Source organism: Triticum aestivum, chromosome 2B (genome assembly GCF_018294505.1).
Source record: "Triticum aestivum cultivar Chinese Spring chromosome 2B, IWGSC CS RefSeq v2.1, whole genome shotgun sequence".
Classification (NCBI taxonomy): domain Eukaryota; kingdom Viridiplantae; phylum Streptophyta; class Magnoliopsida; order Poales; family Poaceae; genus Triticum; species Triticum aestivum.
Window position 1 is genome coordinate 754065384 of NC_057798.1, and position 17360 is coordinate 754082743.

At 50.4% G+C, this 17360-nt stretch overlaps 2 protein-coding genes across 2 annotated transcripts; both read right to left on the reverse strand.

The window, feature by feature from the left end:
- Positions 1-254: 254 nt before the first annotated feature.
- Positions 255-4616, reverse strand: LOC123039552 (cytochrome P450 81Q32-like). The gene is made up of 4 exons (XM_044462670.1): positions 4592-4616; positions 3552-4507; positions 3226-3456; positions 255-641 (listed from the first exon to the last, which is right to left on the reverse strand). The coding sequence occupies exons 1-4, from the start codon at positions 4614-4616 to the stop codon at positions 255-257; spliced, it is 1599 nt and encodes a 532-aa protein (XP_044318605.1).
- Positions 4617-6161: 1545 nt separating this feature from the next.
- On the reverse strand, positions 6162-8606 carry LOC123039554 (zingipain-1-like). The gene is made up of 2 exons (XM_044462671.1): positions 8231-8606; positions 6162-6994 (listed from the first exon to the last, which is right to left on the reverse strand). The coding sequence occupies exons 1-2, from the start codon at positions 8604-8606 to the stop codon at positions 6387-6389; spliced, it is 984 nt and encodes a 327-aa protein (XP_044318606.1). The 3' UTR covers positions 6162-6386.
- Positions 8607-17360: the final 8754 nt, after the last annotated feature.

The following is a 17360-nucleotide window of genomic DNA, read 5'->3' on the forward strand; positions in this document are numbered from 1 at the left end:
AAGCAAGCCCATCGGGCCTAGGCCCTGGATTTTAGGGCTGGGCCTGGGTGGGCCAATAGGGCCGGGCCTGAGATGGCCAGGACTACCTAGATCTACCGGCACATCACGGAAATGCTCAAAATGACTTTCCCGAGGAGACTTGTAATGTTCGGTATCATCTACGAAAGGAATCTCGACGATCACTGGTGCACTAGTAAACAATTTTAATCCATATTACAGTATTATTTTTCCTCCAGAAACTTGTCCGCAGTCCATCAAGTGGAAGCAGAGAGCACACTCTTGACAAACTCCCGGGGCCGACAGAGAGCCGCCAACGGCGTCGCCATTGGCATTGACAGCCCCCCACCTTCGGCCATGTCGATGGTGTCGCCTTCACCAACATCCCAGTCAAAGCACTGCACGAGTGTTGCGAGAGTCAAGCCAACAAGGCGCATCGCCAGCCCCTCCCCGGGGCATCGCCTCCGGCCAAGCCCGAACGGCATCATGGGCGTGGTGACCGTGTCTCTGCCCAAGAACCGCTCCGGCATGAACTCCTCCGGCGCGTCCCAGACATTGGCGTCCCGGTGGACCGCCCATGCGTTCACGAGGATCATCGTGCCGTGCGGGACGCGGAAGCCACCCACGGTGCAGTCTTCCATGGCCTCTGTTGGAGTTGTGTCGAATATAGTGTACGAGGTGGGTTACAGTTGGACTTGTAGTTGTATTGTGTTTACATAGGATGTGGAGTCGTGTCCTAGGACACTTGTATCCTAGGCCTCTCATATATAACGGGGATAGACACACGATGTAACCTATGCCAACATAATAGCACCGGAACACGGGGGAAGCCGGCGGCATGTGCCGGTGTCCAGGGCGACCGAGTGCGGTATTGTAGCGGTGTCATGGGGAGGAGTGCCCATAGTCAAGCCCCGGGGATGTAGCCATATCGGTGAACCTCGTTAACAAATCTCGGTGTCGTGCTCGTGTGATTGCTTGGTCCTTGGATGATCAACTGTATGCCTCGGATTTATTCTAACAAGTGGTATCATGAGCTAGGTTGTCCGAAGGTCGTTGATGGTTGATCTAGAGGATGGATCGTCGTCAGTTCGCGCGAAGATGGTATACGAAGAAATCAGTATCGAAATCGATTGGGAATTTTTCGTGGAAGTCGTCCGATGGCTGCGATCAGACGAGATCGAGAAGGAGCAATACAGCGGCGATGAAATCGTCTAGAGCATGCATCGTCAGCGTGTACAGCGGATATTCTCGATGTGTTCGAGTTTTCGTGGAGATCGGTCGGTAGCGTACCGACGGCGGCGGTTGGCGTGCGTAGCATGGCAGGCCACGCGGAGGCCAACGGTGGCGCTGGCGCTGGTCGGGCAACGCCCATGTTGGGCTGGAGCGGCCCGAGGCACGGGCTGACGTGAGGCGTACGGTCGCATGCGCGTGGAGCAGCTGCCTGGTCGCTAGGCCACTAGCGGTTCCTGACTTGTGTGTAGGCGTGTGCGTGCGTTGTGCAAGGGCGCAGCGCTGGTTGCTGCGTTGTGCTAGAGCCGAAGGAGTCAAGACCGAGGATTTGTTTGAGACAAAAAAGAAAAGGGCAACCAAGACCACGTGTGTGCACAGGAGCAGTTTTGGTTGGATCAAGTTTGATCTATTTTCTGCTATAGGATGCACGGAGAAGCTGCAACAGCAAATAGAGACAAGAAAAGTTGTGCGGGTTGCATGGATGTTTTTCTGGGTCGGTTTGCTAAGAGGGCTTGGAACACGTGGACAGGCTGTGAAGGCGCGCTGGCAAGCGTGTCATACGGGATCATGCATACACATGGCATCCAAGACAAGCGCGAATGTGCAAGTAGTCATGGTGCAGGGTGGAGCATGGTTACAGTCGAGCGAGATCGGCTGGGTCGGACTTGTCGTCTGACGGATCGACGCGAGTCGGTTGGTATAGAAGACGGTGGTGGGATCGGCGACAACGACGTAGGAGCGTGATGCTGATGGTGACCGACTTCTGGGCGTGGAAACACGCGGCACGGGCCTGAGTGCTTGTGTGGCTTCAACAAGACTATGGCGCGGGGTTGATTCAAGATGGTGCACATGTGAGCTTGAAGTCGACGGGGCGCGAGGGTGGACTGATCGTCTACCATGAAGTCATGTTGAAGGTGGAGCTGGATTGAGGGGCTACGGTGTAAGGATCCAGAGAATCGAAGCCTATTCAGCGGATGGAAAAAAGCGAGTGACACGTAATTCGGACTGGAGCCCAGTGGTCTGATGGAAGCGTGAAACTCGTCATCGGTTGGTGATGATCGGTGGTACTCTGCAGTGGGGGTTGAGTGGTGTGGTTTCGCGACCCTTGAGGCTCGACCGGGACAGCGGAGGCTCGACGCGGTAATAGCGGCGAGGCGTGCGGCATGCACGGGACATGGAGACGGGCCAGGACTCTGGTGGTCATACATGTGGTGAGACAACTGCGAATTTGACTCGGGATGACTACAAGCAATGGTGAAATTCCTTCAAGTTTCAGACAGGCGGTCAAGAAAGGAGCGGTGACGTTGAGTTTAGGTAACTCTTATGTGTGACACCCAATATGTGAGTTGTTCATTTTTCACGCAGGTCAGTGATCAGTGTGTGATTGCGTTGGACGGATACTCTGGAAGTTGGGAGCACAAACTAGAGTAACAAGGAACTTAATTTTGCTCGAGTGTTGACTGTGGTCAAGAAAAGGAGGGATTACAAGTTGCAGGTGGAGTCACATGGAGTCTTTGGAGTAGCAGCGGTACTCATGGGATAAGCTCAAGTTCAATGTACATGGAAGTTTGACGCATGGACAAATTCAAGGTGGTGGACTATATTCGCCAATGTGGAATTTGTTGGAGTTGTGTCGAATATAGTGTACGAGGTGGGTTACAGTTGGACTTGTAGTTGTATTGTGTTTACATAGGATGTGGAGTCGTGTCCTAGTAGGACACTTGTATCCTAGGCCTCTCATATATAACGGGGATAGACACACGATGTAACATATGCCAACATAATAGCACCGGAACGCGGGGGAAGCCGGCGGCATGTGCCGGTGTCCAGGGCGACCGAGTGCGGTATTGTAGCGGTGTCATGGGGAGGAGCGCCCATAGTCAAGCCCCGGGGATGTAGCCATATCGGTGAACCTCGTTAATAAATCTCGGTGTCGTGCTCGTGTGATTGCTTGGTCCTTGGATGATCAACTGTATGCCTCGGATTTATTCTAACAGCCTCGTGCGCCGGGATGATCGGGCCGACGGGGCAGAGCCGCAGGGTCTCCTTGACAACACAGTGCAGGTAAGGTAGGTTGGCTAGGTCCGACTCGTCGACCAGCCCGCCCATGCCGACGACGGCGTCTATCTCGGCCCTCGCCTTCGCCATCGCCGCCGGGTGCGTCATCAGCAGCGCCATCGCCCACTCCGTCGTCAGCGCCGATGTGTCGGTGCCGGCAGTGAGGAGTACCTGAATGTCAGTCAGCATGGACATGGCAACCATGTTGCTGTCACGGATCGCCAAAATGTCACCCATGCAGTTTGAAAAATATGCTAGCTACTCACCAAGACAATGCCTTTGACGACGGTGTCGCTGTAAAACTCGGGGTCGGTTGCTTGGTGCTCCATGAGCACGTCGATTACGCCCTTCTTGTCCACGTCTTCTTGGCTACGTGCGTTGGAAATTCGCCGTTGGTCACCGATGAGGCCAGTGACGAACGCGTCGCGCCTTGCCTGCAGCCTTACAAGCGCCGCCTCGACGCTGCGGAGACGGTCGACCCAGCGAAGCGCCGGGAAGAAGTCCCCGAAGCTGGGAGCGCCGGTCACCGCAAACGTCTCCTCGATGATCTCCTGGATCCTGCCCACGTCGCCGGCATGCCGGCGCGCGGTGAGCGCGCACAGCATCACGTTAAGCACCAGCTCAAAGAGCCGGGGCCGGAGCGTGATAGTCCCACCCCCACCCCCGGCGCTGGCGGTGGCGTCGTGGAGCAGGTTCTCGACGAGGGACGCGACCTCGGCGTGGCGGTCGGTGGCGAGAGCGGCGACGCGGGAAGCCGAGAAGAGCTCGACGGCAAGGAACCGGCGCAGGCCGCGCCAGTGCGCCCCGTGGGAGGCCCACACGATGGTGGTGCGCCCGTAGCCGAGAATCTCCCCAGCGAGCATCCGCGGCCGGCCTGCCAGCGCCGCGTCGTGCGCCGTGAAGCACTCCTCGGCCGCCGCGTGCGTGGACACGACCAGCGCCCTTCGCGCGCCCAGCCGCAGCGACAGGAGCGGCGCCGGCCCGGCGAGAGCGGCGAGCGAGCGGTGCAGCGGCTTCTTGAGCAGGTGCAGGTGGCCGAGCAGCGGGAGCGACGGCGGACTCGGCGCGCTGCTGCTCCCGTCCCCCCACCGTCGCCCCAGCCGAACATAGACTGCGACAACACCGGCGACGAGGAGGAGCAGGAGTACGCTGCCGCTGGCCGTTCCCTCCGTGCCCGTGGCGGCGTCCATGGCTCGTGTCGGCAAGGAAAGATCCGAGACACCTTTCCCACGTAGTAGTGCAGTGGAATGGCTTGTCAGAGACAGCTAGTGCTATAGAATCCGGAAGATCCCATGTCTGCGTGGACCAACCAGCTGCTGTTTCACTTTCATGGCCACACAAGGTCTCTCTCTCGCCGTAATGCGCTGTAGAATCTCCATCTCTTTTCTTATCTTTTCTTTGGAGATACCGTAGAATCTCGTTTTCGGCGTTACTTCTTGGATTCATCTTCTCTTTTTCTTTAGCAAAAATGTCTTGGACCCATCTGATTCGACTGGATTCCATACTAGAGTTAACCTCCGTCGGAGGACCGAAGGCTTGCTAGCTAGCCTAGGTTGACCCAAACAAATATCACCATCTCTGATTGACTCTGGATTTGGTGGAGTCCGTTGCCTTCAACCATGATTTCGTTGGAGGGTTTTTTAGACGTAGAAGTCGTGGTTGTTGCGCGTTGTATGTTTTTCGGATTGACCGTGGAGTCATGGAGTTTTTTTCTAGCGAGTAGTCCGCATGAGGTTTATATGTATCGGTTTTTGTTCAGTTTTTCGTAAATTAACTGAATAATTCTTTTCTTCTTAATTAATTGACGAGGCAATTTTTTTGCCTCCGTTTGAAAACAAGCAAGATGTACGTCACTGGTGCGCCATTGTTATATACTCCTACTAGTCCCTAATGTGTGGCTTGGCACGCCATATGCAATTCACTGGCAATTTTTAGTTTGTGGAATTGTTACCTGAATAGCTAAACTATTATCACACTCATCTTTGCACAGTAGGGACATAGAATTCAATGGGTTTAGCACCTAGCAGATCGAATAAACATTTCAACGACGTTTGAATGCATGCACATAGTAATACGTTGAATAAAATTAGATTTATTATTGGTTAAACCACAAATTACATACGGCTGGACCCAATAAGTTCAAATTTGTCTACAGATTTTTTCTTCTTCGAATAGTTCCTCATGCAGTTGTCTCAAGCATAGTTTTCAGCATGGGAGTAAGAGTATTATAAAACATATGAAGAATTAACATTTCTTCCATCCCGTGATTGGGGCAGTTTCTTGTAGCCTTCTTCATGCGACCCCACGCAAGCATTAATGGCTCACGATCCTCTTACTTAAAACATGTTATCTGATAGTGTAATTGCATAATTTTTGCACTGGACAAAACTTAAATAAAAGTTTGCTACAACAAGCAGTCCATGAAATTATAGTACCTCTTGGTAAAGTTAGAAGTCATTCTTTTACTTTTCCACTCAAGGAGAAACAAAAAAAAAACGCAACTTCAAAGCGTCTGATTCACAATCTCTAATGTGTGTCATATCACTCAACTTAGAAAAACTGTGTAAGTGCATATGGGAATCTTCTGAAGCAGAGTCTTCAAATTGGTCTTGTTGAACCATTGTTACTAAGTGGTACTCAATTTTATATTACTTGGGGGCAATATTAGGTTACGCAATTGATGCACACATAAAGTTCTCACTCGGAGAAGAAAAGTCTCCAAGGTTTCAAGCCATAGGAATTTTATGGGAAATTAAAAGTCTAACAAAAAACTCTTAACACAGTGACTAGTAACATTATGCCTCATCGACAATGGCGCCAGAAAAGGTGGTTGATGCCCTTTAAGATCCGGTTTAGATAGAAGAAAGATCATCTGCCTTTTTCAAAAGAGTGACCCTGAGTTATCGAACACATGAGAGGATGGGCACTACGACAAAGACTCTGACAAGTTATTGCGAAACACATACGCAACACATACTGATGAAACACGTACATGCACCGGGAGTTCATGCTTACTGGGTGGACGACGTGGCATGCAGTAAACGACGTAGAGCCACATACAACACACAACTAACTCCTGATTACTTCCATGATCCCATCGATCACATGGTAGGATAAGCCGGGTAAGAGTTGATGCCGCAGAGGCCTCGCGGATCCGCGATGCCCCTCTCCATCAACATGTAGCCGCCCATCCCCCATGACTGGCCCCACGAGTTCTTTATGATCCAGTACTTCTTCCCGGTGGCGGCGTCCTCCCCGTACCTAACGATGGTGACGCTCTGGTGGTTGAAGCGGTCGACCTCGAATGCGCACGGGCCAGAGAACACCCCGTCCTTGTAGCTCTGGAACTCAAAGCTGAGGTGGTTGACGGCGACGGCGACGGGCTGCTGCGCCACCGCCTCGAGGAGCTTCTGCTCGCTCTGCTCGTTGTATGGCAGCACGCGGTAGCCGCGTACGGAGACGGCGACCTGCTCGGCCTGGCTGTTGCAGATGCCCTCCTGCGCGGTGTACGGGTAGTCTGCGGCCGCCGCGATGCCGCCGTTCATCTTGATATATGTGAAGGCTGCGGCGGGTGTGCCGCTGGGGCTGCAATGGAACGACTTTGAATCGCAGTCCACCAGCTCCTGGACGGACAGGGGCACCAGCTTCCCGGTTTTTATTTGGTATAGGCCTTCCACTGCCGCCACCGCGGCGAAAGCCCCGGAAGCGTCTGCCGGCCAGCACAATACGACCGAACAGACAACAGAAGAAATCAAGTCAGCTGTTGAAATTACCCTGTATACTTGCATGACGAAGAACTACATGATTTGACTACCTGCTAATGGTCTTTGTCGAAAAAATGGTGATTGGTAAGCATTAGGTTCTTTTTAGCTAATCACAACAATAAAACCATGTGTCACTTCCTCTGTTTCAAATTAGTTGAAGTTCTGTGATTTTTCTACTAGCAAAAGGGCCCGTGCGTTGCAACGGGAGAATAGAATACCACACGCTCTTAATTTACAAGAAAATGGTCTATAATCTGAGTATTTGTACCTACGACCCAAACAAAGATGATCTTTGCCTACAAAAGCGCAAGTTCAAGATTCCACATGTCTTCTATTTAAACACGGCTTGCATGTAGATTTAATACCCAGGAAAATGGGCAAGTGATCTTCAATTTGGTCTCGAATCCTGATTTTGCTAAGATGTTCATCCACAATCCGGATCAGCACCGATATGAAAGAAAAAAGACGGATAATGCATTGTTCATTAAGATTGCATCCTAGATAGTAATTTTAAAATGGTTAACAGGTAAAATAACACCATATTCAGATTCTATATATTTTTTAATTAAATTTCATATATAACATGCTAAATTTGGAGTTACGGTTTAAAAGATATGAGTATTTAAAAAAATATTTGATATGTACTGCGGGTTTAATGTCAGAAACCTTAAGGGCTTTTTTTATAAAATAGCATGACGGGCTAAGAATATCTATTTCTTTTATTAGTAGGTATAGATATAGATATAGATATAGATGTCAAGCTATTTTGAATTTGACCGATTATTATATACTAAAAAACAAGCTAATACCTACAATATTAAATTTACGGCGAATCTAATGAAACTAATTTGGTATTCTAGATATTGATACTATTCTATACGTTTATAGACAAACTTAAGAAAGTTTGACTTAAAAAAGCTAGAGATTCGGTTAATTTGTAATGGAGGTAGTAGTTGCTACTAAAAAGTAGGAGTATTAAATTTGGTTTTGTCAACTTCTTCCTAGAAGTGCAGTGTACATTTTGCTTTGACAACTTCTGGCTGAGGGTTGCACCTGCATAAGAAGTTAAGAACTCCCTTTTGACAGGTTGCCACTCTAAGCGTAGTGGATTTATATTCTGCTTTAAAAAAAGTGGCTTAATTAACCTGCAAAGAAAATCAGCTCATGTATATTGAACTTACAGCAACCTCCTTGGTGTCTGACGGGCGTGACCGCGCCCTTGGCCCTCCAGTCCACGCTCTCAGGCACCGCGGACAAGTTGCCGCGGTGCGCGGGGTACTGTCCCTTGGCGACATCCCCGGCACGGGTCGTGATCAGCATGTCGCCATCGTGGCTCATCTCCGGCGGAGCGAACCGGCCGGTGTACCTCGCGAGGAACTCCTCGCTGGTGAGGTCGGTGAACTGGTTCTCGCCGAGCGTGTACCCGTGCCCGACCTGTTGGTTCGTGGCCTCGATGCGCTCCACGTTCCGCCGGTACACCTCGAAGCGCCGCAGCTCCTCGTCGACGGTCGGGTACGACTTGCCGTGCTGCTCCATCCACCGGCGGAACCTCTCCATCGTTACCGGCTCGTCCTGCTGGCTCGGCCTTGCCGACGCCGAGACGACGAGGAGAAGAAGTCACTGGCTAAATCTAGTTTGGATCACCGGCCCGCCACAACCACACCGATATCCGATCCGTCGGCGCGCTCTACGTGGCTGTTATAGCACTGTACGTTCATTCAATTAGTGCATGTTACATCGAGCAGTAGTTGGTAGCATATATCCCATTGTTAGAGTCTAGAGATAAATGAAGGCATCTCAGGCCGTGTGATATGGGCCGTCAGATTCAACTTTCAAACGACTCCGGATCGTCGGATCTTCAGATGGGACTATCTTGGCCGTCCGATCGTATCCGACACTGCTACAATGAATAGTATCCTGCCCTTTTACACTCACCTCTGTCTTCACGTGTCACATTGACACACGGCCCCAGGCAATGTGGGCCACGCCCATCAACGACCGTGGCGGGTCGCCCTGTGGTGCATGGCCGTATCCAGGCGGGTGGCGTGGCGTGCCACTGCCTGTAAAATTGCAGGGCCATCGAGGGCAATCTTGACATTTCACCTTATTGCCCTTGAGTGGCTTTCTGTGAGTGGCTGCTCTGTGTGACCTAGCCGCAGCTCCTCCCGCAGTCACACATCCCACCTCCTCCTCTCCCTCTCTCGATCTCCAGCTGCCATTCTACGTCCCACCTCCTCCTCTCCCTTTCTCGATCTTTTCTGAAACCCTAACCCCGTGCCGCCACCTCCCCTAGCTCTCACGTCAGTCCCATCCTCTCCTCCTCCCCTCCCCATTGGTCCTCAGCAAGAGGAGCGTGGCGGAGCTCGGCTCGCAGACGACCCTCACGACAGAGATCACTACCTCGGTCAACTCTGGCCGCCTCCACCACCACCCACTGGTAGGAGCCCCCCTACTCCTCCTCTATCACGTGTTCATCATCGGGAGGAGCAGCGGCTCTGCTTGGAGGCGTCACCATCGGCTGAAGGAGTGGCGGACCGTCATCCTCGAGTTAATGCATCTCCGGGAAGAAGACGACCCAAGGTCAGCGGCTTCCAATCCGCCATACAAAGTCAGCGGTGAGCGCCCTCTCCACTTTCCCCATCCCCGCCCCTCTCCCTCTCGCGCGGATTTACCAGTTCGCCCGCTTGTGATTTGATATGTCAATTTGTTCGTTTGCAGGGGTGGATCCTAAGGGGCAGAGATGCAGTCCTCCAGAGCTGTTGGGAAGAAGAAGAAGATGGGTAAGCTCCTATTGCTCTTCTGTGTTGATTTAGCAGATGAAAAAATTAGGAAGAGGACTAGGAAGGGTATCTACAGATCTATGTTGGTGCTCTCAGTCTCATGATTTATGCTATAGCAAATCTCTTTCATGTGCATATCCTATGTTAGTGGATCACCTGCTAGCCGCTGATTTAATCTTTGTTATTATTGGTTTGAGAAAACACTACATGATCATGGTTCTGATTGTGCACCTTCTTGGCTTAGAAAAAAAATAGAAAAATAAAGCAGTTTCTGGTTTCAAGTGGATCGGGTAAGCTTTGGTTACATAACCAAGAGAGTTGGACCATTACTTACACTTTAAAAACTTCATGTCATTTTAAGAATATTTGTGGCTTATTACATTATTATAACGTACTAATATATGTAAAGAGGTTATTAAAACAGAGTTTGTGTTGGTGTGCAGATTTTCTGGTGGTAGTGTGTGTTGTTTTTAGTGGAGTATTGTAGGTCTATAGGTGTATGCTTCGTGTTTCTTGTCTTCTTCCTGGTAGAGCCTATGACTTTTGTTCCCTTTCTCATGGATTTTTTGTGTTTCGTTCCCTTCCTGTGTGTGTTGCTTCTATTTTACTATGGCTGTCATAGGAGCTTGCCGGTTCATTTTCTTTTCCTGTTTACCCCATGTCTTATTGTTGGTGTTACCAAGAAAACCAATGGCGTGGCAGGTAGGTTTATAGAATATGGTAGTTATCATACAACTTGGATGGTTGTGTTGTCAGGAAGGTCCATTCCTTTGTGAGATGTGGCTTCTATGTATGATGTATGAATTGTTCGATTACTACTGCCATTATGAATTGTTCGATTATTACTGCTATTGTACTTGGTCTGGTTCACTTAATCTATTCCTCATTTTGTTTATTTAGTGTCTTACATGGCTAATTTAGTTCTTGTGGCTGCTTTGTGGTTTTAGGTTATTGGCCATGTTTCGAGCCACCTGGAACAATGGTTAGGGTTGTCCAGCTTGGCAGGTATATTGCATTCTATTATGTTCTCTTCCTTGTGTTTGCCCATGGACAGTTGTATGTTGTATGTGTTGCAGGTCATGTTGAGAAAATCCCTAAACTTACTTATCGAATATAAATATGGAAATTGTACATCAGAGACTCGGAACATCGTCTACCCTGAGGTTTATGCCTCAGCTTGTACCTTTTGAAGTTTATTGACATGTCCTTATAATAATTAGTAGTAGCCTGCGCCTTTGCTCATATTATCTTTAACGATATATACTCGAATGTATGATTTCCGTCTTCCTTTTCCCATTGCCTATTGAATCTTATTCTATTCTTCAGCGCATATATGTACATTGTCCATTATGCATTGTGCATTGTCTATCAATTTCCATCAATAGATATTGTGTCTTCTAGACTGTTTTCCATTAAGCTGGTCTTTTTTGTTTCCACAGATGGAGTTTAAGCCCTTTGTCTGTGGTACCAGTGTACCACCACAGTGGAACTGACAACGGACCCATTAAGCATACATGCTGCTCAATATGTTAGTTCAAGTAGGCCTGGAGACTCTACTAGGAGGGTTATCTACATAAAGATCCAACGTATAATCCTGAGGCCTTTTCTCCTTCTTGGTTACAGCCGGCCTGCTGTGATTTATTTTATATTTGGACTTCGTCTATTTATTCGACACAGGGGTCACCAAATCACTGTTATACTATGGAGTGTTGCAGCTTTGAATTTTGAGGCAAGTGAGATTCTGGAGCTTAGTAACAAACATGTAAATTTTTTTTTGGAAAAAGAAGGTTAAAACCCCCGGCCTTTGCATCAATCGATGCATACAACCATCTTTATTTATTATTCAACATAGATCTAACAAGAACATACATCAAGCCACCTAAAGCCACCACTCGCACCTACAGAACTCGATAATGTGGAGTGTTCTCACTCCCCATATCTAAAATCGGTGTCGCCGATCCACCACCTAACGTATCAGAATGGATAGCCGGTGCAGCAGACCTAAAGCGTATACCACATGCACACGTTTGAGAAGCCGTCATCATCATCGGACCACTGGCCCATCTTCAGGAGAGAGATCCGCATCATCCTTGCCAGTCCGTCCATCCGTCGACGCCACCACGGAGCCCAACGGCGCCACCGCCCTGCGCTCGTCCATCCAGACGCGAAGATTCTGGTGGATCCGTCGTGCGTAGCACCTGCCGACCAGACATGACACAACGTAGCACCTGCCGGCTAGGCATGACTTGACATCTCCACCGAAGCTCCGTGCAAGACGAAGCCGCTCCACCTCTTGCCTCTATTTTCCAGCGCTGCTCCACCAACGATGCTCCCAAGAGAGAAACGACACCGCAGTACTGCCATCGTCCGGTCTCGAAGACCAGATCCTAGGGTTTCCCCCGGAGCAGCACGAGTGGGTCGACAGAAGTTACAGACAATGCCTCCATCAAGGTAACGGCGCACTCGTGTGCATCCGATCAGGTCCCATGTTGCATGCTCAATCTGCTACGGCCGCAAAATCTACATACCATGTACATCTTTTCATGGCATTGTTGATGAACTCTAGTCTTTTAGGCAACAATGCCATGGATGCGTGTTTTCTTCTGTATCGTGCCCACAATATGTTTTACAACAAAATAATCCGACTTGGAGATTGAATTGGTGTTTACTTCTTTGACAGCTTGAGTGTCAGCATTATTCAACATCCTCTCTCCCGTGAAGCGAAACTCTGTGCGTGCATGCGCGCACGCGTGTGTGTGCAACATCACGTTCATATTCCTAATAATAACTGAAATGCGTTCATTGGGATGACATCACAATCCACTTTATCAATATAATTTTCAACGGCAAACATGACATGTAACTTATGTATAACCTTTAATTTTCCGGAGTTATATAGCCACTCTACATGGTGTGGTGGCGGGTGCCACTACATGGACATACCGAATGCTTGCACAAGATCTTTAGTAACATCATTAGTAAAACTGTCACCATCAATTATCATCTTGAATGCACGGTCCTTGATCATGCACTGTGTTTTAAAAACACTTCACGTTGTCCCTGTGAACTACCATCATCTTGCACCTTTCTCTTCCAAAGATTCAGGCCCTTAGTCAGTGCATCGACCTCTTGCTTTGTTTCTTCTTGTTCCTCTTTTCTTTTGCAATGAGGGGAGATCTGCGGAGGAGAGAAGAAAGCTCTACATCGGCACGTTCAATAAGAGGAGCTAACCCTAGCGGGGGGGGGGGGGGGGGCTGTCCAGAGAAAATGTCATCCCAACAAGATCAGTTAGTTAGATCCAAGGACCTTTGGCAGCCGTGCCGCTCCATGACGAAGGACATGACATCTTCCTCAGAGTTGTCGTGTGCAATGAGAGTCTCTACCGGTATGTTTCTAACTGGATTTGGAGTATTATGGATCATAAATTAAACCGAGCAAATATACTTCAGGACTTTAAAGTACATGTTTCCCTTAGAGAGGTCCTAATTGGTCAAGATATTTTTGTATGCAAAAGCTCCATGATTAGTTTGTGACACGTGTCCTTCCATGGTTGGTCTCGTTACCGTGTTTTCTATTTTTTCTTTTCACCATGATTAAACGTTGATAACGTCCACACGTGTGGGCGTTAAGGGGTCTGCCCACACATTTTGTGTGGTGTTTTAGAGGATCAGCCCACACGCCTACGTGTGGGCAAAACAAGTAATGTCCACACACCTCTTTTTTTTCCTCGCGGTCCCTCTCACATGCCTACGCGTGGGCAAAATAGATAACGACCACATGCCCGTACGTCAGGCCTCCTACCTTATGGTCCCGCATGCCGCGTGACAGTCACCACGCGTCCCAGCAGTTGCCATGGTCTGGACCCTATTCCATGTTCATTTAACTGCAGTTGCCATGTCGCCGAACTACAGTTGCCATGTCGGACAACTATAGTTGCCATGGTTGCTCAACTGCAGTTGCCATGTATGGTCTGGTCTACCGCAGTTGCCATGATTTTAAAATTTTAGGAGTTGCCACCTACTAACACTAGGCAGCTGTCATGTAACACTACAAAAAAGGCATGGCAAAAAAACATGCTCGGGTAAAAGAGAGAGTTGCCATGTGCTCACAAGCACACTAGTGCAGTTGCCATGTAAAAGAAAGAGTTGCTATCTGCTTGCGTGCACGCTAGGGTAGTTGCCTTGTACCATGCAAAAACACATGGCAACTCAGGTAAAAGAGAGTTGCCATATGCTTACAAGCAAAGCTAGGGCAGTTGCCATGTACCCTACAAAAACACATGGCAACTGACGGCTTTGGGTGTGGGCGAGGAGACAGGCGTGTGGGCGAAGTGATAAACACCCACACACCAGCCCCTCTGCGTGCGTGAAAACTGGTGTGTGGGCGAATTGCTAAACGACCACACATCAGCCCCCATGTGGTGAAAAAGGACGTGTGCACGACCGGATGAATGCCCACACACCAGCCCAGTCCTACGTGGCACACAAAAACTGCTAGAACACGCCAAGATTCGTGCATAATTGGTTGGATAAGGATCCATGCGTGTGGGCGAGTTGCCAACGTGTGGTTGTTAGTATTTCCGATAAACTAACCAATTTTTGCAGAGATATATAAAGATGTTTTGCCCTAGGGAAATGTTTGTGAGCGGCGGACCGGCCGAAGCTTGGGCCGGTCACGCGCGCATCGTCGGATGAGTTAGAATCCATCGACCCCTGCTTGTTCCACGTAGCACTGGCCCACTCACCGCTTCGTAGTTACCTTATCTCTTCGCCGCACCTACCATTCTTTCCTCTGCCCCTGACACATCTCATCTTATCTCTTTCTCTCGCGTCTTCCTTTTCTATCCACATCTTCCTCGCCACCTCCGCCCGGGTCGATGCCCTCTGCCTCGCACCCGAGCAGCCTGCCGTTGCCCCATCATTTACCTTGGAGCCTTACCCCCATCGACTCAGGCAGCACCCTGGACGGCTGCACCCTGGCTGCACTCCTCGCTTTGGTTGGCAGGGAGGTTTCGCCGGCTGTTCTGTCCAATCCGCCGCCTGGTGCTGGGACCGGGCGGCGGGATCTGTAGACTCGGTGTGGAGCTGCAATCATGGCGACGGGGAGCTGCAACCCCGGTGTTTTGGAGCTGCAAGCGGCCGTGGGTTGAGCTGCATCCGACGGCGCCGCCTGATGCTGGGGCCGGCAACTATGATGTGCCGGGACGGTGGCCACAAGATTTGGAGGCGACGGCGACAAGTGCTGCAACCAGCACCCACCGGTGCTAGAGACAACGGTGACAAGTGCTGGACAGCCGCAGCGACTGGCGTTTGGGGGCGCTTGAAACCACGGCAACAAGTACTGGAGATTCGGCAAGGGTCTTTTTTGCTGGAAGCAGCCCCAATTTTTGTTACAATCATCTTCTTTTTTTGCTGGAATCAGCCAATTTTTTGCTACCATGTTTCTGTTTTGCTGGAACCAGGGCACCAATTTTGCTACCACCATGTTCTGTTTTTGCTGGAACCATCTCAAATTTTTGCTACCATGTTTTTGTTTGGTAGAAGCTGTGTGCAAATTTTTGCTACCACAGTTTTCGTTTGTTGCTGGAGCCAACCGAAACAATTGCTACCATGTGTTTTTGTTAGTGGAACAAGTGTACCCATTTGTTTTTTGTTACAAATTTTTTGAGTTTTGCTACTATCGGTGATGTCAATTGCTACATCCTTTCTTTCATGACGCGCCCAGACCCACGACTATGTTCTGCTGCAATCATTGTCGTTTTTGCTACTACGATGTTGACAAATTGATACATCCGCTGTCTATTTTTGCTACTATCATGGATGCACAGTCAACAATTTTTCTTTTTGCGTTCGACGGCGGCGAAGCATCGGGGGCGAGTTTCGACGGGAGCATCGCGGGCCAGTTCGGCGACAGGCGGCGAGGGCGGCGGCGGGCGAGCACGCGGGTGGTGCTTCGGGGCTGGTCATGTGCTCGTCCATGAAGAGTGCGAGGAGGAGGAACGGGCGCGGGGTGGAAAAAAGAAGATCGTGTGGCTACGAAGCGTTTAATCATGTGGTCCTGGTGCGACCGGCCCAAAGTTGGGCCGGCGCGCCGGCGCCTATCAGCCGCCTTTGCCCTATTATTTGTTTGTTAGGGTTTGTAAACGTCGGGTGAAAAAAACTGACAGATGTTTACCTATCTCTTCACGCGTACGTGCCCTTCGATCGTCGGTTCCGCGTAGTGCTGGATAATTCGTTCGACAAGCCATGGATCGCGTACCCGTCGAAGACTCCTTGGAATCGCTCCGGATCGACTCCTCGCCGCCGCCGCGTGATGCGCCGGCGTCGGCGCCGGCGCTCGACGAGCCCACGGTCCCCCCGTTCCAGGTGCAGGCAAGACCGCGGCACCAGCCCCTCGCCGCCCCCACGGGACCCTGGCCCGTAGCTCTTCCGTCCGCTTTCATGGCGTCAGCCGCCCACGACGGCCACGGTGGCGACAGCAGTCACGATGCTCACGTCGTCGGCCAGGGTCAGTCCAGATACGGCGATTCGGCGGCGGGGCAGCAAATCCGGTGGGGGCCGAGGACGAGGATGTGCGGCCAGTGCCACAGGATGGAGACGCCGCAGTGGCGGACCGGGCCGGACGGGCCGGGCACGCTGTGCAACGCGTGCGGCATCCGGTACAGGATGAGCAGGGAGGAAGCTTGGGCGCAGTTGGCGTCCAACGCCGGCGAAGTTCCCCGCCCGTGAACCCGATGGCTAGCTGTGCATGCCGTGTGTGACATGCGTTCGGTCAATTTGTTTGCAAACCACCAGGATTACTCTAGTAGCTAGCAACTACTCCCTCCGTAAACTAATATAAGAGCGTTTAGATCACTATTATTTTAGTGATCTAAACGCTCTTATATTAGTTTACAGAGGGAGTACTAGTTAGCTAGGTCAATTCTTTAGTGTATTATGGAAGCTCTCCTTTTTGTTCTACACATGTTAAAGGTTTGGGCCATATCTAATTTAGGGTCGATCGATTTTGCTACTACTCCCTCTGTAAACTAATATAAAAGTGTTTATAGATCATTAAAAGTACAAGTTTAAATAACTACTCTGTTATTCTACGTAAGTTTCTCTTGGCCGCGCGCTAGCCGCCGGATGCTAGTCGCCCCGACCGTTGGATCTAGCGAAAAAAATGGATCGCCCCGAGACCTTCTTCCTTCTCATGCATGTGGCGTAGGTCCCCGCATCTCGCCGTCTCGCGCAGCTTCCCCTGTTGCCGCGCTCGTCCTCGGCCTCGTGCTCGCCGGCAACCCGTCTTCTCCTTTCGCCGGTTGGCTCGCAACTCATAGCAGGGGCAGGCAACTTGCCGTGGTCGTCGTCAAGGAAACAAACCCGGTGGTTCCAGCAAAAACCGTGGCCCGCCGATCGGCAACGGTCCCAGCGTCACCCATTGAGGCTCCCGATCGCCATCGAGCTCCGACGTACATGATTTGCAGGTCGAGGAACTAAGTCAAGGAACAACGATCGCTGATGTCAAAAAAGATGCATGATCTGAGAATCAT